We start from the raw sequence: 25877 nt of genomic DNA, 5'->3' as shown, positions 1-25877 counted from the left end.
ATTCCACGAAGCCTTCTGAGAAACTCATCAGTGCTACAAACTACTGACCTTACCCTAAACCCATCTGCTTGCAGGCTAGCTGACTCAACGTCTCCTGCCAGCCATCCGCACACACGTGGTGTTCTTTGGCAGATCTGTGAGCCGTCAGGAATGAGGAGGAGCTCACATTTTTAGAGAGGGTCACTGCGGAGAAAAAAAAGAAAGGGAAAACCCTAATTAGAAACATTTCTGCTCAGGAAACCAAACGCTAACTTAACATGCTTTCGCTTTGCTTGCATTTGTGTTTCGTTGTTTTAAGAACCACTTGATGAGTGCTTGCCCTGTGCTTAGCACTGCTCTCAGTGTTGTGGAAGACTGCAAAAAGTGAATTAGAAATGTTCTCTGCCCTCCAGGAACCACAGGCTCTAGTGAAAGACATGGGCAGTTCTTAACTTTTCTTTACGACTTACAAGACGACCAGAGGCAGCACTCAAATCCCTTGAGTTTATCCAGTGATTTGCACAGCTATCAGGGGTTAGTTGTCATTTTGTTCATTTCATTTCCTTTCAAGAGAGTATGTGAGAAGGCAAGGGTAGGCAAGCGATGTTAAGTTAGGACTAATTTGGTATATGCTCTAATTCCTATTTTACAATAGAGCATCCTCTCTACTTCCTACGCCATAGATTACTTGTGAAACACTGTGCAATTAATCACAGCACAAATGATGATCATGGTGTGGCCAGATGATGCAAAGGACTGAAATAAGAGCTCAGTGAATGGAAGGATGATGAATATGGAACAACAGAATTAATCAAACCCAAGATTACAAACTGCAACACTGGATACTGGTGGGAGATGCCTTTAGGTCCTGTCCATGTAAGGAGCTAGGTAGATATCTATTTCCTTTGGATCTAGAGCAAGAGCACAGGGAAGACGGAAGACCCGCTTTTTTAAAAATAATCAATAATAATTTATTTCAAAACTTTGAATATAGTTTGTTGGATTTTCCATGAGCATTTTACATTTTTTTCTCTTTTTTTTCCCTCCAAGATCTTATTTAAATTCAACTTAGTTAACATACAGTGTGGTATTAGTTTTAGGAGTAGAATCTAGTGATTCATCACTTACATGCAACACTCAGTGCTCATCACAAGAAGCACCCTCCTTAATGCCCATCACCCACTTAGCCCATCCCCCCACCACCACCCCTCCATCAACCCTCAGTGTGTTCTCTATCATTAAGTCTCTTATGGTTTGTCTCCCTCTCTGTTTTTATAGTATTTTAATTTTCCTTCCCTTCCCCTGTGTTCATCTGTTTTGTTCCTTCAACTCCACATGAGTGAAATCACACGATATTTGTCTTTTCCTAACTGACTTATTTCACTTAGCGTAACACATTCTAGCTCCATCCACTTTGTTGCAAACGGCAAGATTTCATTCTTTCTGATTGCCAAGTAGTACTCCATTGTATATACATACCACCTCTTCTTTATCCATTCATCGGTCAATGGACATTTGGGCTTTTTCTATAATTTGGCTATTATTGATAAAGCTGCTATAAACATTGGGGTGCCTGTGCCCCTTTGAATCAGTACTTTTGTATCCTTTGGGTAAATACCTAGTAGTGCAATGGCTGCATTGTAGGGTAGTTCTATTTTTAACTTTTTGAAGAACCTCCATATTGTTTTCCAGAGTGGCTGTACCAGTCTGCATTCCTACCAACCAGTGTTAAGAGGGTTCCCCTTTCTCCGCATCCTCGTCAACATCTGTTGTTTCCTGAGTTGTTCATTTTAGCCATTCTGACAGGTGTAAGGTAGTATCTCGTTGTACTTTTGATTTGTATTTCCTGGATGATGAGTGATGTTGAGCATTTTTTCATGTGCCTTAGCCATTTGTATGTATTCTTTGGAGAAATGTCTATTCATGTGGAAGACCCACTCTAATACCCTATTCCAGGAGGTGTCCATGATATCAGAATGACAGAATATTAATAATTGTTGAAGCTGGGTGATAATAAAGAATCTAAAAATTGTATTCTAGCAGCTATATGGTCATAACAATTTAAACCCAGATGTTTTTACATATAATATGGACATTTCAAATAACAAAATAACTTAGGGGGAAATGTTCTGTGCGTTGGAAATAACATCTATGAATCACTACTGCCAGCTTTTATCATAGTAAAACAAAACAGATGAAATTGGTCAGTAAATTCTGTGAAGTCACTTAGGACTTATTAAGCTTAAATAGCTGATAGGTGTTCCAGTGGGTGGCCAATGTCAGAAACACACAGCTCACCACAGTCCCACTCATCAGAACTGTCCAAGCAGTCGGCTTCACCATCGCACCAGCGCTCACGGGACACACACTCATGGTTCGCGCATTCGAGTTCATCGTCTTGGCAAAATGCTGGCATGGGGAACAAGAAGCGAGACGATGGAAACATTAAACAAGTGTGATCATCATTCACATGCACATTATCATCTGTCAGCAGGAGCAGGGAAGGAAGAAAAGCTGCGGGTCCCTGAGGCCTCCAAACGGGTTTCAGGACAGAATAACTGAATTGGTAAAAACTCCTATCACAGATGCCAATCCATGCAAATAGCGAGCATTTAAATGATACTACCATCTCCAAGTCACTAAATTGTCTAGTTCTGACACCAGGATTGGAAAAGTGGTACCCAGAGCAGCAGAACTTCCAAAGATTGAGAGAACAGCGTTAAAATCTGATGTGGCATGAGGCAAGCACTGGGGATGAGTAGAATGAAGTGACCACAAGATGGAAACCAGCTCTGTCCACATACATGGATAATGTTTATTCTTTAAAAATCTCTACTATTAAATGACTCCCTGAATCACATACTAATTCTGCTGGGTTTTTTAAATCATAGTGACACTCCTTGATTGCCCGCCTGCCTAACATCCATTTCCTTTCTTCCTCCTTTTTTTTTTTTTTGAAAAAAATTTTTTTTTCAAGGTTTATTTATTTTTGGGACAGAGAGAGACAGAGCATGAACGGGGGAGGGGCAGAGAGAGAGGGAGACACAGAATCGGAAACAGGCTCCAGGCTCCGAGCCATCAGCCCAGAGCCCGACGCGGGGCTCGAACTCACGGACCGCGAGATCGTGACCTGGCTGAAGTTAGACGCTTAACCGACTGCGCCACCCAGGCGCCCCTCTTCCTCCTTTTTTAAGGGAACCTGATTCTGTTCAGCTTCCCACAGCTCCAGAAGATCCTGACTAGTGTAAGTGGGACATTGCATTTTCTAGCTACAACTATTTTTTTTCTGAGTATAGTTACTAGCCCAACAGAAAAGATGGGACCCAAGATCAGAGTTCTGGCCTACCATTTCTTGGGTTGTGCTTTCCAAGATAGTTTCTACCCAAACCCTGCTGGCCAGATCATGCATCCCAACCCGGGACAGGGGCAGCCTGAAGGAAACAGCACTTTTTCTAATTGGTTTTCACTAAGGGGTGCTTCTTTTTGCAATCCAGCTATTTAGGTGGTATCTTTTCTAATTCACACAAAGACCCCTGAATGCTAGCTGGAACCTTGTTCAAAGTTGGCCAATCTGAGTGAACCCTTAAGTGATATTCCAGAGATGAGGGCAAGGTCATCATCACTCCTTCTTACTGGATATGATCAAGAAAGCATGGCATCTCAGTTGCTCTTGGCAGCCATCTTTTGACTCTCGCAGATCTAGTCTGAAGTCAAGCTGAACTTAAAGAATCTAAGAAGAGGTGCTGAACTCCAACATCTAGCCTCAAGAATCCTTCCTGTACTTGACTTTTAAAATGATAATACAAGACAGTGATACATATGATATAAAATAAAATAAAATAAAACAAAATAATAAAATAAAATAAAATAAAATAAAATAAAATAAAATAAAATAAAGTCTTCACTGTTTAAGTCAGCCTGAGCTGGGCTTTCTATTACTAGTAGATAAAATATCTTGAGAGATAATTTTTTTCTGGTTCTAAAAGTAGTGGCCATTCATTTAGAAAATGTAGAAAAGACAGAAAAGCAAAAACACTTAATAATTCCACCACCTAGAGATAAGAACTGTAAACTGTTTCTTGTGACTTTCTGATCTTTTCCTATATGTGGGTATCAGCACTTTAAAAATTCACAACAATAGTGCACATAATACTTTATATTTTGTTTTATTTGCCTAATGACATGTAATGAACCCAGGAGAAATTATTCTTTCCATTTGATTTTCCAAATGCATATTATTGCATTTTAGGGTTGTATTTTCTGTCCCCTTTTTTTATATAGTTGGATAAAATTATAATTTTTCCATGTGATAAATAATACTAGAATAATATCACTGTGCATATAATTTACACATGTTTATGTTCTTGCATATATTGTTATAAGTGGAGATTTGTTCATAAGATCTGAACATACTAAAAGCTTTTGATACATATTTCCAAATTTCTAGATTATATTCAAAATTAGAGGTAATCAGTGTTTAACATATAAAAAGTTGTGTTTGTCAATTCAAGGTAAGCACTTACAACAGTTTTTCTCATCCATGGCATCAGGGCAGTCTGGGAACCCATCACAGATAACTGTGTGCTTCAAACATTGTTTATTGGATGGACATTCCCAAAGATCTCTCTCTTTACAGCCTGAAGACAGAAGAAAAGGTTATTTGCAATAGATGTGGAGATGAAAATAATGATGGATTTGATGAAGCAACGTAGAAAAATTATAGCGCAAAGTCATGATTTCTTTCTTCTTAAAAAGTCTTGACTTCTGGGGGTTCCTGGGTGGCTCAGTCAATTAAGTGTCCAACTCTTGATTTTGGCTCAGGTCATGATCTCACGGTTCATGAGATGGAGCCCCACATCAGGCTCTGCGCTGGCAGCACGGAGCCTGCTTGGGATTCTCTCTCTCCTTCTCTCTCTGCCCCTCCCCCACTCACATGCTCATTCTCTCTCTCCTCTCTCTCTCTCTCAAAATAAATAAATAAACATTTTTTAAAAAGGCTTGGCTTGACTTCTGTATACCATGAAAACTGTAATTTTTAGAGCAGAAATCTTCGATAATCTCCATGCTGCAATATAAATAGGACAGCTTTCCTAAGAGAAGATCAAAAGTGACATATGGGAAAAGGGTGAAAAAGTGGAAAAACAGCTATACACTGACGCTCATCTTTAGCTGTTCTTTTTGCCTTCGGAGTCCATTTGCCAATGCATTAGACTCAACTATGAAATGATAACTTATGCTTTAAGTAAATATGCTAAAACCTAGTGATTTAGATGCATATTATCTTAAAAATGTAATTTCAGTCAACAAATAGAAAGGCCATCTGTGTGTTTAGTAAGAGGCGCCTCCTATGCCAAATAGCAACAAAATTAATTTATTTTTATTTTTTTTAATTTTTAATGTTTATTTATTTATTCATTTATTTTAAATATATGAAATTTATTGTCAAATTGCTTTCCATACAACACCCAGTGCTCATCTCAAAAGATGCCCTCTTCAATACCCATCACCCACCCTCCACTCCCTCCCACCCCCCATCAACCCTCAGTTTGTTCTCAGTTTTTAACAGTCTCTTATGCTTTGGCTCTCTCCCACTCTAACCTCTCTTTTTTTTTTTTCCTTCCCCTCCCCCATGGGTTCCTGTTAAGTTTCTCAGGATCCACATAAGAGTGAAACTATACAGTATCTGTCTTTCTCTGTATGGCTTATTTCACTTAGCATCACACTCTCCATTTCTGTCCACGTTGCTACAAAGGGCCATATTTCATTCTTTCTCATTGCCACATAGTACTCCATTGTGTATGTAAACCACAATTTCTTTATCCATTCATCAGTCCAACAATATTAATTTAAAAGCCAGGTACAAAAGCTGTTACTTCAGTAACATAGTCTAAGAGATCTAAGGATGTGAACTTCATCAGTTAATAGGAGAAATGAACGTAATTTGCACAAGATCAGGACCATAAGCTTGAATTGTAATTTGCCTATTTAATAGCAAGAACTTGCAATGAACTTAAAAAATGCCATTTGCATCAAAGGCAGTGAGTTTCATACATCTGCTGAAACATGCCAAGAGTCTAATGCATTCTTGTCACTCCAGTGGGATCCATGGTCCTTACTAGGCTGTTAGGTGCACGAAGGAGGAGTCCACATGCTGTTCATCTTTGGCTTCCCGCCCCCCCCCCCCCGCCCCCCCCCCCCCCCCCCCCCCCCCGCCCATGTCACAATAGCCCTTGGCAGGCCTTCAACACATGTGCATTTTAAATGATGGGGGGTGGGAGGGAGGAGAGGGTGGGTGATGGGCACTGAGGAGGGCACCTGTTGGGATGAGCGCTGGGTGTTGTATGGAAACCAATTTGACAATAAATTTCATATTAAAATAAACAAATAAACAAACAAACAAACAAATGTAGGGAACAGAAAGTCTCTTCACTTCACAGGAAAAGATCATTTAGTTTAAGGTGAGTGAAATGCAAAGCAGTGATCAAATAAGGACTTTCTTAAAAGAGGCTATTTCCTGTTTGACCTACTACAAATAATTCAGAGAAATTTTGTGGGTGATTGACTCAGCTTTCTTGGAATCCGTTATAAGAAAAAAAAATCTGCTCATCAAAATTTTCATTGAAAACAGTTACCAAAATAAGTCACTAGAAGAGAAATTTTTATTATGAGCTACAATTAGATTTAAAGTGTTTCACCATTCAAAACTCTAAGAAATGAACAGTGAGGGTGTTTCACTAGCGGTACATCTGGAACAGTCTTAGGCCCAGAGATGTCTATTCTAGGAACTCATGGGTATATTATGGAGTTTCAGCTAGCAGAGGATACAGACATCATCTGGAGTGTTCTGACAATAACAGTCTCATCAGTCTCATTACAAACATCACCACTTGCCAGCAGAGGATGAGAGAAAACAGTATGAGCCTTTCTGATTATTCACAAGGTACCCTTCCTAAAAGTCCGGAGAATGTGGACTTTTGGAATGGGCCATGAACGACCACAGAAGTAGATTTTCTGGAACATCCACAAGGCCTGAATTCTTAACAGTAATAATAACAATAATAATAGAATTCATTATCCACTACATATACACATTATAAATATTCGTTTTTTAAAAAATATTCAGCGCTCAAATTTCTTTCTTTCTTTCTTTCCTATTTTTTTTAGAGAGAGAGAGAGAGAGAGCTCAAGAAGGGCAGAGAAAGAGAGAGAAAGAGAGAGCAAATCTCAAGCAGGCTCCATGCTCAGTAGGGAGCCCAACACGGGGCTCAATCCCATGACTCTTGGATCATGACCTGAGCTGAAATCAAGAGTCGGATGCTGAACCAATCGAGCGACCCAGGCTCCCCAGTTTTATTTCTTTTTTTTTTTATTTATTTTTTTTTTTTAAATTTTTTTTTTCAACGTTTTTATTTATTTTTGGGACAGAGAGAGACAGAGCATGAACGGGGGAGGGGCACAGAGAGAGGGAGACACAGAATCGGAAACAGGCTCCAGGCTCTGAGCCATCAGCCCAGAGCCCGACGCGGGGCTCGAACTCACGGAGTGCGAGATCGTGACCTGGCTGAAGTCGGACGCCTAACCGACTACGCCACCCAGGCGCCCCCAGTTTTATTTCTTATAATAACACCACAGTATCAGTATGTCAGGTGATGATCATTGTTTTATAAGTGAGAAAATGACATTTAGAGAAAATAAATCAACTGTTCCAAATCACAGCCTTGCAGAGAAAGATCCAGTTGGGATCTAGGTGCAAGTCTTTAGCTGCAGTCCTCTGTAAAATGAGAATGTACCATACACATAAGGGGTAGAAAGCAATTTGAGTCCTACCTCTAATTTCACTAGCTGTGTGACTTTGGATAGGTCACTTAAACTCTCTGAACCTCAGTTTCAATATCTATAAAACAGTAATAATAATGCCTGCTACATAGGGTTGCTATACAGATTAAATGAGTATGAGCATTATCCTCTGTATCGTCTCTTTCTCAAAGAAGTTTGTGTGGCCTAATACCTCTTTTGTGGAGTTATGATGAGCATAAATGAAGTAGGATGAACAGGTCAAAACATTAGTCACATGGAAGATGGTATTCTTATTTTGCAAAGAAACCACTCTTTTTAAAGTGATGTTTTTGGTGTAATTATGTTTTAAATGTATGCTTTAAAATGAAAAGAGTGTGCCTCCACTAAAAATTAAAGACATTATGGGGGCGCCTGGGTGGCTCAGTCGGTTAAGCATCGGACTTCAGCTCAGGTCATGATCTCATGGTTCATGGGTTCAAGTCCTGTGCTGGGCTCTGTGCTGATAGCTCAGAGCCTGGAGCCTGCTTCGGATTCTGTGTCCCCGTCTCTCTCTGCCCCTCCCCTGCTCATGCTCTGTCTCTCTTTCTCTCTCAAAAACAAATGAGCATTTAAAAAATTAAAAAAAAATAAAGACAGATATGGATGGAGTGGGATGTTTAATGGAGTTTCAGGTCATGAAACCAAATAATTGTTTATGTCAGAATGATCACCACCACCACAGAGATCATGACAACACCCACTCCTGGAGGCCATGGTGTGTAGCTAAAGTAACCAAGCCATCCCAGCTTACCCAAGACCTCCTGTTCTGAGCACTAACTGTCCCTCAGTCCAAAAACCTCTCCCGGTCCCAGGCAAACCAGATGCTTCTTTGCCCTACGTGTGCTAAGTTTGCGCTGTGTCGTTTGCTTACTCTAACTTTCGTCTTCACAAAGACTCTGTGAAGCAGCAGGCTTCCCTGCCAGAGGCAGGTCCCACCTGAACTGGGGCACCGTTGTTTTTTTTTTTTTTTCTCTCTACCGAAAACGTTGTCATCATAGGTAAAGGGAGCAAACAACCTTAAAGTGGATGCTTCTTGTATTGGAAGGATCTCCCAGGCAAATATAAGGTGAGTAGGTGGGCTCATTAGGTCTGCTAAGTTGAGCTGTAAGAACTAAAATGTAACATCAGGGAGGGGCGCCTGGGTGGCTCAGTTGGTTAAGCGTCCAACTTGGGTTCAGGTCATAATCTCACAGTTCGTGGGTCCGGGCCCCACATCGGACTCTGGACTGACAGCTCAGAGACTGGAGCTTGCTTCGGATTCTGAGTGTCTCTCCCTCCCCGTTCGCACTCTCTCTTTCTCTCAAAAATAAATAAACATTAATTTTTTTTATTTTTCAAAAAGAAGAGGCAAGGTGAATCTGGGTCCTGGAGCTGCTGGGGCTGGGACAGTCTGGATGCAACCATGTTGGGCTGGCATCGGAAGCTGCAGCAGTGAGGCTCAAGGTCCCTGCAGAGCATTCAATGCTGGGATATGTACCCTGGGAGATGGAACCCTGGGAGATGCAACCCTGGGAGATGGAACCCTGGGAGATGCAACCCTGGGAGATGGAACTCTGGGAGATGGAACCCTGGGAGATGGAACTCCAATCTCAAGGACCAGTGGCAGCACCTGTAGAACAGCAACACCAGCACAAACCATAGGGCTCATGGTTCCTCAGCAGCTCCTCCCAACTCCTCCCCCATTTAGGGGTGACATCCCCATGTCACCTTCTCAACATATGCTGGCTTAGGACCCTCTGAGGAGGCAGGATGGGGGAATGGAAAGGCTTTAAACTGCAGGCTGGAGGCCCCCTTCCATGACTCATCCTGGAGGGAGATGGGGACATCTGCCTCCAGGTAAGTCTACCTCCAGGATGAGACAGCTCCCTGCTGCTGGTGTTTACGATGCGAACCAGCGGCTCTGCCCAGCTCGCGCTTCGGACATGACATGCCAGCCTCATCTCCTCTGCCATAAACAAGACCTTGGTCCGTCTGAAACAAGACCAAGCAAGACAGGACTCCTCCCCTCCAGGGAAATCCCCAGGGTGACCTTTGAGTTGCCCTCTGGATATGCTAGCACCATGGCAGATGGGTGCTTGGTTATTGCCTTCTGAGGAATGAATAAAGGCATAGAATAAACATTCCAAGCTCTGGAGGATAAAGTGGGCGTTCTCTACGTTTTGCAGGTGAGGAAACCGAGGCCCAGAGAAATTAAGTGACTGGCCAAAAGTCACACAGTCTCTAGGTGCTGAGCTGGGATTTAAATTTCACTCTTGGGGCGCCTGGGTGGCGCAGTCGGTTAAGCGTCCGACTTCAGCCAGGTCACGATCTCGCGGTCCGTGAGTTCGAGTCCCGCATCAGGCTCTGGGCTGATGGCTCGGAGCCTGGAGCCTGTTTCCGATTCTGTGTCTCCCTCTCTCTCTGCCCCTCCCCCGTTCATGCTCTGTCTCTCTCTGTCCCAAAAATAAATGAAAAACGTTGAAAAAAAAATTTAAAAAAAAAATAAATTTCACTCTTATGTGGAGCCTGAAAAATTTAACAGAAGACCATGGGGGAGGGGAAGAAAAGAAAAAAGAGGTTAGAGAGGGAGGGAACCAAAGCATAAGAGACTCTTAAAAACTGAGAATAAACTGAGGGTTGATGGGGGGTGGGAGGGAGGGGAGGGTGGGTGATGCGTATTGAGGAGGGCACCTGTTGGGATGAGCACTGGGTGTTGTATGGGAACAACATAAATTTCATATTAATAAAAAAAATCCAAGTCTAGGTCTACACAGAGCACCCCTGACATTTCAGGCTACCTGTCCAAGATGCCAAATGAAATAGCTAAACAGTGAACCAAGTAGCAAAATATCAAAAGAGAAAGCCATTTGTGAGTATCCAACATGATACAGACATAGTGACTCAAACTCTGTTTCGGCCAGTTACAGAGCACAGTCGGGGTCATCCACAAGCAAAGAGAAAGAGAGGCCTGGAGACTACTATTTGCTAAAAATGCCACGTAAGCCATTCTCTTTGAGAAGTCATAGAAATACTATTAAAGAATCCAAATGGATAGGAAAACAGGTCTTTTGGAAAACTTTAAAAATCAAGCTGTACACCCCACAAATATCAGAGTCAGAGGCTTTGATTGCAGCACAAAGGGGTTTTGATCCCAAGAAAAGATTATATTTGAAGATTTTATTTTATTTGAGCCCAGTGATTTTTTTTTTAAGATTTCTTTAAAGGTTTATTCATTTTTCAGAGCCAGAACATGAGGTGGGGAGGGGCAGAGAGAGAGGGAGACACAGAATCTGAAGCAGGCTCCAGGCTCTGAGCTGTCAACACAGCCCGACACAGGGCTTGAACCCACAGACCGTGAGATCATGAACTGAGCTAAAGTCACATGCTTAACCGACTGAGCCACCCAGGCGCCCCACTGAGCCCAGTGATTTTCAATCACTTGAAGATAAACAGGAAGGCACTTAATGACACCTGAGTATTTGTATTGTTGTCAATCTTTCTGCATATGGTGTATATCCTTATACACAGAACAGCGATCAATTAGTAATCGTGATGCTGTATTTATGTCATAAAGGGTTTTATGTCTACAGTATATATAATGAAACTGTTTTAGCCGTATTCCCATTTAACTGCCCCATTGAGAAGACATGCTGCTCACGTCACAGACCAGGTACCACCTGGCTCCTGCTGGTTGGTAGCCCAGCCAAAGCATGGACATAGGCTTAGCAAACTCTAACCTCAGTCTCACGAACTCAAATCTATGCATGAAGGCAAAACCCAGAAATGCAATCCATTGTTATTTCCCTCAGCTCTCTTTTATGCCATTCCTGTTCATTTCTTTGCCCAGATCATCACCTTTTTCTTCATGGCTTAGATATCAGTGCTTGGAAAAGGTTATGCTGAAAATCAACTTATTTCAAGTTGCTAGTTTAACAGACAGTTCCGTCCACATGGCGGACAGTGTTTTCACAGTGTTTCACAGTGTTTTCAACGGTTGTTTACATTAGCAATTACACAACCAAAACAAACTTTAACGGGGTGTCTGGGTGGCTCAGTCGATTGAGCGTGAGACTTGGGCTCAGGCCATGATCTCCTGGTCTGTGAGCTCGAGCCCCGCATCGGGCTCTGGTCTGACAGCTCAGAGCCTGGAGCCTACTTCGGATTCTGTGTCTCCCTGTCTCTCTGCCCCTCCCCCACTCATGCTCTGTCTCTCTCTGTCAAAAAATAAACAAACATTAAAAAAAATTTTTTTGAAAAAAAAAAAAACTATAACAAAAATTTACCACCAGAGCAGATGACACTTCAGAGCAACACTGGTCGTTGCTAAATTCTAACGCAGGTATAGGTACCCCCCCTTTTTCGAAAGTTCACATCACACCACTTCGCTTTTAGGAAAAGATCTACATTAGCAACTGTTTTTACTGACCCCGAGCAATCTGAAGAGGATTGTGCCTTTCACGAGAAACAGCGGAAAGGAAAACAGGAAAATAGCTTCAGCGAGTGAAAAAGGAAAAGAGCTTCAGCATTGGTTTTGCCGCCAGGCTTTACGCAGGCAGCGTGCAGGCCGAGCAGCGAGTAGCGCCCCCCAGCTCCTTCCCCGGGAACTACACTCAGCCTCTCAGCGTCAAGCCACGGAAGCTTTGATGTTTCTCTCTCTGCTTTGTCCTGATTTATTTTGTATACCCACCAGCAAGATGTGTGGTGGGTATGAGAAAGCCTAAGGGAGGATATTTTTAGGCTCTGGGAATACTCAAAATTTTTTTCTACATAAATTAATGGCAATCGCTTCTTCACTTCACACAATGTTGGCTTAGGAAAGTTTTTATAGGAATGCTGTACTTCCGGATCGCAGGGGAAGTCTGTATTTTAAAAGCATAGTTATAAATGGTGTGCTTCGGCTACCATGTTTTCCTCCTGCAGATTTGCCAAAGAAACACAAAATAAATTTCCAACGCGTCAATTATTTTGTAAATAAATAAATCCTGTTTTGAGAGGAAAACCCTACAGGGTTTTTAGAAGTTCTGGAGGATCCGCAGTGTGTGCCAGTGAATGGTTCATTGTCACATTATTCAGTAAAGCCCAAGCCATTAAGTGCGTTAAGCTTCACAATGGGCAGAATAAATCAAAACTGTCTGAAGCTTGAGGTGAAACCCGGCTTCACTGGGGCTGGTGTTTGCATTGCTGGATGGTGACATGCATGGCCATGGAACCAGAGGGCCAGACTGAGAAGATGAGAAATGGAAGCTGGGTGGTAGTCCTTCATCGGGCCCTCCTCCACAGGACTTCTTTATTTCGTCTTAAGTGTCTTATTCTCTCAGAGTAACGGACATGCCCATTCAAATGTGTACATACATCCCAAAGGGAAATAAATATATGGAAAATTTCTATCATTGGTCACTTTGAAAAACTTAATAAGAGCTTTCTCATAACTGACTACTGTTGGAGCAATTAATGTAAATCCGAATGTATTAATTTCTCTCCCATTTTTAACTTTCCTTACCTAGAGCTCTCAGTAGTGCCATCAAAATATTGAGTGCTGATAGAGATTCGACAACAGATTCTATCATTCTGGTGTGAATTGACTGCCTTTAATTGAGTGAATAAAGTTTTGATAAAAACTCCTTGCTAAACTAGAAACCTGGCATTTTAGGGTCATTTAAACCCTACAGAGCTTTGAATTTCTTTTTGCAAAACATATTCTAGGACTCAGACCATTTAAAACTAAGTTTTTACATTTCTCAAATATTTAGCCCCCTACTGATAGATTTAGTCCCCTACTTAGATTTAGGTCGAGCCACCCCAGTAGAGTGCCATGTAACCTCTTTAAGTCATCAAAGCTAATCTAGTTTAAATTGCATCTCATAATACCATAACACACTGAAGTCATAGTTTTAGCAAACAAATCCAATAGATTCTCGACAAATGACTTATATAAGGGATATTCAATGAGTTTGGATTTATTTCTCCACATAAAGACCACAAACAAGCAAACAACAGTAGCTTCTCCAAACACTGTATGTTCTTCTCTAAGAGAATTACCCCTGGTCACTGGATCATCATCCTGACAGCCCTAATTATCTAGAAGATGCACTTGTCCATATTTATAACAACTGATAGGATTTCAGTTTATTGCTTGTGACATTTGTCTAGACCAGAAGGACAACATCTACTACAGAAAATTCATTTTGGGAAGCCAGGCCATAGTTCGTATTTCAAAGGCCAAAAGAATAAAATGAATTCAAAAGATGTATTTCCTCGTGTGGTTTAGTGACAGAAAGTGTCAATTCATTCTTAAGCAGAACAAGGTAAATAATCATAGCCAAACTATTCTTTGGATAGCCTTTCAATCATTTTGCTTTATTCTAGAATATTGCTTAGTAAAGAGTATTGCCCGCTTTCTATTGCCTGACACATTCTGAGGTTACAAGTACGGAGGTTTGCAGGGAAATAAAATGGGAATTAGCTTCACTCAAATTACCATTGGCATTTCTGGCCTTTCCACTGGTGATTTTGGAACTCCACGAAGAAACGTCAGAAAGAGTTTTATCCTTTGCCGACAGAGACAAAATCAGAGAGGGCATGGAAACGAATTCCAATTAAATTTGAACGTTGGAGCCTGAACTCTGTCTGTGTACCTTAGATGTCTATTTAGCAACATGGAAATCGTATGCAAAGACACTGTTATTCTGACTTTTAAACAGAGGACAACTGCTTTAACGTTTCTAATCATAAAAATAATCCCTTGCATTTGTGAAGTGCTTCTCCTTTTACTAGGGACATATATCAGCAAGGTCATAAACGGAAGTATAATTTAGGGAAAATTAATAGAGTTAACAGGAAAAATACCTACTGAGTCATACCTTGCCATTTGGTAATATTAAAAGTAAATGCATTAGCATTCGATCCTCATCCCTGCCCATGACTATCAGAACAGCTCACATTTTTAAATACAGGCCTTTATCCTAGCCAGGCATTAACGTATATTCCAGAAAAGTGTCATCTCACACGCATACCGCAGTTTTCTTCATCACTGTCATCGTCACAGTCAGCCTGGCCATCACACCTTCTGGAAGCCAGAACACACCGTCCAGAGCCACACTTGAAGTGACTAGGTGAGCATTCTGTTAAAAACAATAAGCCACTTTATTGTCGCTGGACAGAAAACCTGGAAGCATCAACTGATCTATCCATTTACGGGTGGGCTATTGCCAAGGAGCTATTCCTGAAGAGAAGATGGTCTTCCACAAAGCTGAGCCAACCAAAGTTAGCTTGGCTTTCTCTGCTTGCTGATGGGGATCTTTTTCCTTCACCCTTGGCATCGTCTCTCCCATCAGTTGTTTAGCGTCTTTATGCTTTCCAGCAATTAACTACCTTCCCGAATGGACAACCATGTCCATTCCACGGATTGTCAGAGCCTGAAATAGCCCATGGAGCCAATGCTTCTAATGACACCTTGATGTGTCCAATTGTTTCCAGTTCTAATCCTTCCACCAGGTGGGCAGGTCCCGGATTCCCTTTCTCTACCTGATGATCCTATGTTGCCAAGGTCTCTAAAAACTTTAAAGTAACCAAGGCTCGATGTTCACCATTACCTACAGGAACCCTAGTATAAAAGCCGCCTATAATGGGCTCTGTGAGTTGAGTATGGTTAAGATAAATACCTGGAATATTACATACATCTCTGCAATTTATTTTTAAAATGAAGACAACGTTTAACAGATCAGCACCACATTCTTCAACGAATCAAGTTCATAGACTCACTCACCCATGCCGCCTGATCGACAACTAAATAGAACACAGCAAGAACAATAACAACCGGGAAACTCAAGAAGGGAGCTGATCTATTCGTCCATGTTAGATACCCGGCGGTAATTGATTTAAAAATTAACCTTCCACATCTTCATCAGGCATTAGGCAAGTTTGGTTGTCTGAATTTTCCTCTGGAAATTGACTGCAATCTGTGTCTTCAGGCCACTGCAGGCCCACGATCCCAAGAACAGACTCACAGTGTTCTTTGGAGTGCTCACACAGTGCTCTGAAAGAGAAAGAAAGAGTAAACATCAGTAACAGAAATAGCTACGTCTGAAATGGTATGTCAGGAATATACGTAGGGTTCTAATACGAGTGTGGGTCTATTATGTGTGTATCTGGTGTGTGTATATACCAGTATAGATGCACAGATACGTAACAGATATTTGGGAAAACAAAAAGAGTAATACCTCCACAAGGGAAATGCATGCGAGCAACACAATTTCACCAAAAGAAACTTCGTTGCAGAAATAGAAATAAAAGTTTGCTGTGTGTGTTTTTATTGAAATGTATTTCACATATAACATGATGTATATTTAAGGTGTAAAACATGTTGATTTGATAACATTTATATACTACAATGTGATGATAGAACCTCTATCACATCACATAATTACCATTTCTCTTTAGTGGTTGAAAAATTAAGATCCAGATTCTTAGGAAGCTTGATGATTATAATACAATACTGTTGTCTATATTCGCTATATTGTGCATAAGATCTCCAGGATCTATATATCAACTAGTCGCAAGTTTATGCGCTTGAACAGCATCCAGAACACAGATACCCTTCTGTTCTCTCTTCTGTCTTCCAAGAAGACACATTCTCCAATGCTTTTATTCCAAGTCAGGAAGTTCCCAGCATTGGTTTGGAGAGTCGGCCACCAAGGGTCATGGCATCTATACCATACCCTCAACCGCAGAGTTCTCTCCCTCTGGCGAACAGCCATGGGAGCCATTCCATGTGCCAGCTTGGCTTACCCAAGGCACTGCCATCATCACTTCAACTTGGATCAGTGGTGTTGACAAGTTTGGCACCTCCCCCCAAACCCATCTACACTGAGCTCAAGTTGGCTAAAATAAAATGTGTTCTTTTTGAAAGAAAACATACACTAAGCATTGTGCTAGGTGCTTCCATTTGTGTTATCACATTTGTACAAAGCATATATATATGTATATGTATATATATATATATTTTCTTCTTTTGGGGGGGGAGAGAGAGAGAGAGAGAGAGCACGTGCGTGCCAGTGGGGGAGGGGCAGAGGGAGAGGAAGAGAATCCTAAGCAGCCTCCACGCCCTGTGCCGAACCCTTCTCAGGACTCAGTCTCACAACCATGATCATGACCTGAGCCAAAATCAAGAGTCTGATGCCCAACCTACTGAGCCACCCAGGCGCCCCTGTACAAAGTGAGGTATCAGCCTGTCTCACAGGAGATTTCTTTACTTCCAGTGGGGGAAGAATGGTCTTGCCTCACCACATTACCAAGAAATGAGTTACATAATTAAAAAAGAAAAAGAAACATAACCAAATAAGTTTCAGGCAAATTTTTTATTTCCTTTCAAATGTATTATTTATTTTCAGAAGTTTTCAACTTTAAACTATTAATTTCAACAAAGGTCTTGGTCTCTCCCTCAATAAAATGGGGCAGGCCTTCTAGAAGGGTCAGCTTCAGTCTGGCCAGAAACTGGTAGGGAAAGGTTGACAATAGAATGGGGGAAAATTTCAGAGAAAACTCTGTCTACATTTACTCTTGCACAAGGCAGAGCATAATTTAATGCTGGTTTAGCCTCAGAATTTGGGGCAACAACAGAGCCATGGCACTTCCACATTAGTTTTGCAAAAATGGGAAATTCAATAGTGTTCAATAACCCTCTGTTAGACTGAAGAGTGTTATCGTAGATTTATAAAAAATGTATATGACTTAATTGCCGCGATTTTAAATTAGCCATAAGATACCTAATTACATGGAACATTGTCTAGTGCCTGACTCTACCACGTCCTATTTTTTCCATAAAATGGAAATAACACAAGAATACATTAAAAGAAAACAATAGTAGTGCAATAAGACAATACAATCAAAATAAGACAATGCAGCCACAGGCAGCAGCCTTGATGGTAGGGCCCTCTCTCAGGACAGCAGTAGTACCCTAACATATTTAACACGTTGTAAGGGCTCGAAAATGTTAAGTTTTTCAGGCTCAAAAGATTTTTTTTAAGAATTAAAATGTTAATTTTTAATATTTAGTATTTTTAATATTTATTCATTTTTGAGAGAGAGAGGGAGACAGAGGGTGCGTGGAGGTGGGGCAGAGAGAGAGGGAGACATGGAATCTGAAGCAGGCTCCAGGCTCCGAGCTGTCAGCACAGAGCCTGATGGGGTGGGGGTGGGGCTCAAATCTACAAATCCTAAGATCATGACCTGAGCGGAAGTCCTGACACTTCACCGATGAGCCACCCAGGTCCCCTTTAAAGACTTTTTTTAATGTTTACTTTGGAAAGAGAGAGAGAGAGGAGTGCATGCATGCGTAGAAGGGGAGGGGTAGAGAGAGAGGGGGACAGAGGATCCCAAACAGGCTCCGCACTGACAGCAAAGAGCCTGATGAGGGACTGGAACCCACGAATGGTGAGATCATGATCTGAGCCGAGGTCAGACGCTTAACTGACTGAGCCACCCAGGCGCCCCTTAAAATTTTATTTTTGAATTATGAGTCGGGGGGCGCCTGGGTAGCTCAGTCAGTTAAGCGTCTGACCTTGGCTCAGGTCATGATCTCATAGTTCATGGGTTCGAGCCCTGCATCAGGCTGACTGCTGTCAGTCAGTCAGTGCAGAGCCTGGAGCCTGCTTCCGACTCTATGTCTCCCTCTCTCTGCCCCTCCCCTACTTGCTCTCTCTCTCTCTCAGAAATAAACGTTAAAAAATTTTTTCATGAAATTTTAAGATCAATAAACAAGATTGGCAAAAGCAACGTTGCTTCATGAACATATCAGTATATTATTCTTGAACGAATATAAAAAACTCTTACGAACAAATAACCAAAATGCAAAAGTCATTTTGAAAGCCACTGAAAATGACAGATGTACTTGTAGATACGAGAAACAGAAAAAAAGTGTCTGAAGAAAGTTCACTAAAATGTTGATTGAATAACATTTCAGTCTCATCTTGGGCGTTTTAATATGAAACATAAGCCCTGAAATTATAAATCATATGTGCATGTTAATTTGTTCCAGAGAATACTGCATTAGGGACATTTTTTATACATATGAAAAGAAAATCAAGGCAAACATTTTTAACATATCATCAGAAGTGATTATTCACTATCCTTGACCTTGCTTAGCAAAAGTGGAATAAAATTGAGAAATAAATTTTTCACATAAAATGGGTAGATGTTTTGTTAGCAATACTTTAAAAGGCATTTTCCAGAAGTTTCCAGAATTATGTCTGCACAAGGCAACATTAACTTTTACTCTGGTTATCTAGTTCCCCAACTCATTTTGAAATTTTATTGCTTCCTGTCCTCTATAGATGCCCCCCTCCTTGTCATCCGCTTGATACTGGGTATTTAACTTATTGTTTTCCCATCTGTCCACTATATTGATATCACTGCTTTTTCTTAAAGCTCTAAGTGACTTCTGATCCCAGCATAGAGCTTCCGTAGTTACCGCTCACATTTGGACAAGCACATCTGTATATTCACTCCTGATGGAAAACAGTGCGAGGAGTGCAGTGGCCCGCCTGTGTGACCACCTCTTGGAAGGGCGCCATCTCTGACTACGTCACAACCTACGGCACAGGACAGGAACTGCCTGCCACCAGACAGTAGTGTTCCTCTCCTGCCATCAGAGCTGGTGTTCATCAGATCTGCCAGTCAGAAGGTGCCACCCTGATGCACGTTCATTTACTCTCCCAATGACCCTACCCAACAACCTCCTCTCTTGATTTCACAGACAGGAGTAGAAGAGCCAACGCTGAGAGAGGGGGGAATCTGTCCCCGGCCACGGGGCAGCGAAGGAGAGCCAGGACATGGCCCAGACAGTGGACTCCGGAGTAGTGCTCTTACCCCGAAGTGGGGTATCGCTCATTCTCAATCCAAGCCGCAAGCTTGAAATTCTGCCCCTTATTTCATCCCAGCAAGCAGGAAAACGTCAGCAACGTGCGTCCCTTGTCCAACCTTTAGGCCACTCCTTATGTAATGTCCCTAACTTTTTTTTTTTAATTTTTATTTATTTTTGAGAGAGTGCAAGCAGGGGAGGGGCAGAGAGAGGAACGGAGGATCCGAAGCAGGCTCTGCGCTGATAGCAGTGAGCCCGACGTGAGGCTTGAACTCACAAATCGCGAGATCATCATGTTCCACTGACTATGCCATCCGGGTGCCCCTATGTCTCTAACTTTTGAGTGCTATCAGGAGGCCGCATTTTGCTTATTTACTTTTAATATAACTTATTGTCAAGTTAGCTAACATACAGTGCACACACTGTGCTCTTGGTTTCGGGGGTAGATTCCCGTGATTCATCGCTTATATACAACACCCAGTGCTCATCCCAACAAGTACCCTCCTCAGTGCCCATCACCCATTCTCCCCACTCCCTTAGCACCTCCCCCCAATCAACCCTCAGTTTGTTCTCGGTATTTAAGAGTCTCTAATGGTCTGCCTCCCTCACACTCTGTTTGTAACTATTTTTCCCCCTTTCCCTCCCCCACGGTCTTCTTTTCAGTTTCTCAAGTTCCACATATGAGTGAAAACTTTTGATATCTGTCTTTCTCCAACTGACTTATTTCACTTAGCATAATACTCTCCAGTTCCACCCACATTGTTGCAAATGGCCGGATTTCATTCTTTCTCATTGCCAAATAGTATTCCATTGAATACATAAACCACATCTACTTTATCCATTCATCAGCTGATGAACACTTGGGCTCTTTCCATGATTTGGCTATTGCTGCAAACGCTGCTGTGAACATTGGGGTACATGTGAGGAGGCAGCATTTTATTTTATTTTATTTTATTTTCTTAAATGTTTATTTATTTTTGAGAGAGACACAGAGCACAAGCAGGGGAGGGGCAGAGAGAGAGGGAGACACAGAATCCGAAGCAGGCTCCAGGCCAGCACAGAGCCCGACGCGGGCCTCAAACCCACTGACCACGAGATCATGACCTGAGCCAAAGTTGGACACTTGACCGACCGAGCCACCCAGGCTCCCTAGGAGGCAGCATTTTAAATACATCCACGTTGCCAGAGAAAAAGGCAGATACACTCCATCTTCCGTTAACTCACATTTTAGAACACTTCTTGATCCACCAAAATGAAACGTGGATGATCTTATTGGATTAAAATCTGTGAACTACTATCAAAGGTAGTTCATGCCTCTGCTGTGTGGTACTTCAGCAGTTACTTCTTACTCAAATATTCATTTTAGAATTCCTACTTCTTTACCATTTAAATGTATAATTTGTTAAATACAGAGCTCCTTAGCAACATGGACTTTGTCTAAACTCAAACTTAGTCTCTGCTCCCTTGGTTCTCCCTGAGGGGAAGTGAGGGTGCTTGGGGGAGACCTCACTGTGTTACCTGCAAGGTGGAATACGCTGGCTTGTGTTCACATCACACTTTGGTACCAAGATGGTGCAAGCAAAGAACATGAGGTATTTGTAACAGTTGGTTTGAACAAGTGCAGGGAAAAGAGAGGACTCCCAGCTGATGGAGGCTTCTTTTTGAGTCCTGTGGCCAAGGTAATTTGGATAATTTGTATGGTTGTAGGGCAAATTCATGCAGAGTTCCAACGTAATTGGTTCACATTGACCTAGCAAGAAAACAAAACACACATATAGGTATGTATCTATATATCTATGTCTACATCTATACCTATAGTAAATTTCATATGTAAAACAATTTCTTAAAAACTTACAAAATTGAAATATATCTTACCTTCTTTAAAAAAAAAAAAAAAAAACTAAGACTGGAATGCAAACAGTATATAACTTGCGTCAAAAGGTAAATCATTTGGTTGAAGAACTTCCAAACCAGGAATCATTTCTGTATAGGCAGCTGCCAGCACAGTGCCCAGTATGCATGTCATAGAAGGTCTTTTTTCATTTTTCCCTTGGCTCAATCTATCTGAAGGTGACACTCTTTTTTTTTTTTTTTTTTTTAACGTTTATTTATTTTTGAGACAGAGAGAGACAGAGCATGAACGGGGGAGGGTCAGAGAGAGGGAGACACAGAATCCGAAACAGGCTCCAGGCTCTGAGCTGTCAGCACAGAGCCCGACGCGGGGCTCGAACCCACAGACCACAAGATCATGACCTGAGCCGAAATCGGCCGCTTAACCGACTGAACCACCCTGGCGCCCCAAGGTGACGTTCTTTTAGGTTTCCTTTTACCCATTTTGTCTTCTGATTTATTACTTCCTTTTTTGTTTTGTCTTTAAGTAGATTTCATGACCAGTGCAGAGCCCTACGTGGGGCTTGAACTCATGACCCTGAGATTCCAAACCTGAACTGGGATCTGTAAGATCAAGACTTGAGCTGAGATCAAGCATTGGACACTTAACCAACTGAGCCACCCAGGACCAAAGTGTAATGCTGTAAAGTTGGCATGAGAATGAATACAGGGTGGAGAGAAGAGAAAGACACAGAGGAGGTGTGGGGCTGGTTCAGTTTATCATGTCCATTGATTTATAAAGAGGGGTGACATTAAATATTTGGATTTCATATTACAAAAAATGAATATTCTTCATAACAATAAAAACAACGCAAGATGAGTAAAGAAAAAGTTCATGGTCTCCCTGCCCTCCTTCCTCTCACTGACCCTCAAAGCCAACAGACTGGGTTTGAGCCTTCCATGCCTTTCACTGGCTCATACAAGCAGTTACCTACAGGCATTTACATACAGGCATTTACATACAGAATGTACATACATGCATTTACATACAAGCATTTATATAGAAGCATTTACACACATAGAAGGAGGCTGCTTGCTTGCTTCTGCCAGAGTGGAATTATACCATTCCTATGATTCCTCAATTCACTTTTGTTGCTTAATTATTAATCATGACCATCATATAAGTCAGTAGATGCAACTCTAACCATATTTTTCCTAATTTCTTTAGTGTAATTTTACAAAAATGGGATGACTCACATGAATTTTTGATGCAGTCTTTTTCTTTTCTTGTGTAAACCTTTCTAGCTTTTCCTCTACCGCCCTATCAAGTTTTAACTTTTTATTGGTATATTTTATTATATGACTAGCAGACCTATCACATGGATATTTTTTTCTTTTCTATATGTGGAAACTATATCGCTAATGATTTGAGATGAGATAGAAGCTTTCAGTGTTTCCGAGCCAAGGAAGATGAAAGGGTGAAGTTGTGATCATACATTATTCTGGAGATCTCTACTGAACGTGGTAAGGGCGACTGAATCTTGTTAAGGAATCTTGTTAATGAATTGCTAAGCAATATAAACTCTCAAAATATCTATCAACCTCACGTTCTATGATTTACAGCATCAATAAGCTTTTTTATCTTAAGGATTATTCACTCACTCACTAGTTTGATTTATGACAGCCACTAGAGGGCAGTCGTGTCACAAACGTGAAGACGTTTAATCCTGCAGGACTGTTTTCAATGCGAGTTTGATGCCGTGCTCATTAGCACATTTTCCTGAACATAGATGAGATTTAATAAATATCTGTTGAAAAAAAAACTGATCCTAATTGAGTCTTAATGATATCCCACTTTTCAAAGTCTGAAAACATATTTGTTAAATTCAACCTAAAGAGGGGATTGTTAACTAAATGATGTTACATCCTTGCCACAATGAAGCCATTGGAAATCGTGTATTTTTTTAATGTTTATTTTTGAGAGAGAGAGAGAGACAGAGTGGGGGCGGGGAGGGGCAGACACACAATCTGAAGCAGCCTCCAGGCTCTGAGCTGTCAGCACAGAGCCTGATGCAGGGCTCAAACTCACGAACTGAGATCGTGACTTGAGTGAAGTGAATCGCGTAACTGACTGAGCCACCGAGGCGCCCATAGAAATCATGTATTAGATGATGGTCACTTACATGAGAAAAACCGCACTTTCAACATCTACTGGCATATACAATATTCTAAGATTCATCTTTGCCTCAAACTCTATATTTATTTTTATCATTATTTTTAGTGGTTTGATGAGTTTTATAAGGTGAACATCCCTGTACCTACCACCCAAATCAAGAAATTGAACTTTGCCAGACATCCCAGATGACCCTCCATATACCCTATCTTCTATCAAGCTTCTCCTTTCTCCACAGAGTAGCAACTGAGTTCATAGTTGTCACGTTAGTCTTCTTACAGTTTTATTACCTAAGTGTGCACTTCACCCTAAATACTAGAGTTAAGCCTTGCCCATTTTTTAAAACTTGTTTTGTCTTCCCCTCCATCCTTTAATTTTGTTCAAATTTTTAAAATTTTTTTTTTTATTTTGAGAGTGGTTTATTTTTTATTTTGTGCACTGGTGAGCAGGGAAGGGACAGAGGAAGGAGAGAGAGAGAGAGAGAGAGAGAGAGAGAGAGAGAATCCTAAGCATGCTCCATGCTCAGCACAGGATGAGATCACAACTGTGAGATCACAACCTGAGCTGAAATCAAGAGTCAGATGCTTAATCGACTGGCCCATCTGGACGCCCATCCTTTATTTTTAATTAAAGTTTAACTATGGAAGAACCCAGAGATTTGAACTGTAGAGTGTCCCAGAGTTTGACTTTGCTGACTACTCAGTCCTGGTGAAGTTAAATATATTCCTCTGCTACTCTTATTTCCAGAACATGGGCAGCTGAATGCAGAGGGCTGATCAGGCTTCATCCCTTAGGTAAGGCTATAGGTGCTATGGTGTTCTTTCATCAGAAGGCAAAGTATAACTGATTTCTCTCCTTTTGTGATGTCAGCAGCTGTAGATGCTCAATGCCTTGACCCATTAATTCACTGATTAATGTTACCAAATAGTAACCAATCAGTGTCACTATATGGTAATATTCTAATTTAATCATTTAGTTTTCACTCATTAGTTGAGAATACTTTTAGAAAGAGACCATTCCTCTCATCTACCATTTGCTCCCAAGGACTAAAGTCCTTAACCCTTATGGTGTTTGGTTCCTTTACCACATCCCTATAGTATCTGTTCCTTCCAACTGGAGATTGCAAGGAGAGGACAGTAAATTGGGAGGTCAGTAGGAAGCTATGTAAAGAACAAAGCAGTCCATTGCTTCTTCAGCATTGGAGGGGAAAAAAGGCATGAGTAAACATGTAGAAGTAACAGTTGATGGAACACTATGAGGAACCTGAGAGTCCCTGGGGTATGACAGTCATACCTGGCTTTATACAGCCATAGTGCTCATGGGCACAGAGAGTGGGAGGAAGGACACATGCCCAGGAGCTGCTCTTTCCACAGGGTTCCCTGGCTGTCTGGATTGCACACCACCACGCGGAAGTGAGGATTAGTATCCCACACCCTGCTCCTACCCCCTAAGGCAAGGATGTGTCTGTATTTTGCCTCAAGGAGGTATTAAAGATTTGGGATTGTGAGTGGATGTGGGAATACTGTGATACTTCAAGCCTCTCAGTAAACAATATCATCAGAGATGTGGGTTTTAGGGTTTTTTTTTAACTGTAGGTATTTCTGGGAGTCTGAGATAAGCCATGGACTTCTCCACTGAAAACTTTGAAAACTATGAAGACTTTTTTATGTTCAGTTTCAGGGATGTCCCATACCCTTGCAGCCTAGCCATGGACAAACCACTAAGCTAATAATTCTCCACCTTGGCTGCCTATTGGAGTCACCAGGAAATTTAAAAAATACTGATGCCCGGGTCCCAGTGAGTATATCTTCAGAGACCATTAGTAAGTTATATATTATGGGATAGCAAGAACAAGTGTCTTCAAGAACCAGAACCCCAGCAACTCCAGTAACAGGCTGACTCCATCAGACAGAATATCCACATTCTTCAAACTCATACTTCCATTAGTATGGAGCTAGAGAAAGACAGTGCTGTGTAGTTGTGTCTCAGAATCTGGGTAACGATAGTCTCTCTAGCGGTAAGGATCTTCAAATAATTAATCACATATTCAAATGCATGACGTTTTCTGAGAGAAGATGCTCCTCGACCAACTTTACAGACATACCACCATGAAGCTCTTTGAAAAATGAGAAAAAAAAACATCTTTACTTTCAATTGGAAGTTAGGGATATAAACTATTTTTAATAACAGAGAAGGAGCGAGGGACCAATGACCAGCCCAGTG

The 25877-nt window shown here is 41.4% G+C and overlaps 1 protein-coding gene across 5 annotated transcripts in view; it reads right to left on the bottom strand.

Annotated features, from left to right (window-relative positions):
• The window catches only part of CORIN (corin, serine peptidase), a 256107-nt gene that overhangs the window by 46683 nt on the left and 183547 nt on the right, over window positions 1-25877 (bottom strand). For 3 of the 5 annotated variants that reach the window (XM_086705122.1, XM_086705120.1, XM_086705119.1), the window contains exons 11-17: window positions 21170-21401; window positions 15684-15829; window positions 14808-14915; window positions 14273-14344; window positions 4503-4616; window positions 2278-2388; window positions 54-183 (exon numbers count right to left, since the gene is read on the bottom strand). In XM_086705122.1, the coding sequence (XP_086561248.1) occupies window positions 54-183; window positions 2278-2388; window positions 4503-4616; window positions 14273-14344; window positions 14808-14915; window positions 15684-15829; window positions 21170-21401 (913 nt within the window). The remainder of the gene's footprint in view (window positions 1-53; window positions 184-2277; window positions 2389-4502; window positions 4617-14272; window positions 14345-14807; window positions 14916-15683; window positions 15830-21169; window positions 21402-25877) is intronic. The other 2 variants (XM_086705118.1, XM_086705121.1) reach the window with 2 other exon arrangements.

This window comes from Puma concolor, chromosome B1 (assembly GCF_028749965.1).
Source record: "Puma concolor isolate L17-30 chromosome B1, mPumCon1.1.hap2, whole genome shotgun sequence".
In the NCBI taxonomy this organism is placed as follows: Eukaryota; Metazoa; Chordata; class Mammalia; order Carnivora; family Felidae; genus Puma; species Puma concolor.
The sequence above is the reverse complement of the archived record's forward strand: the minus strand, read 5'-3'. Positions and strand labels throughout refer to the sequence as shown.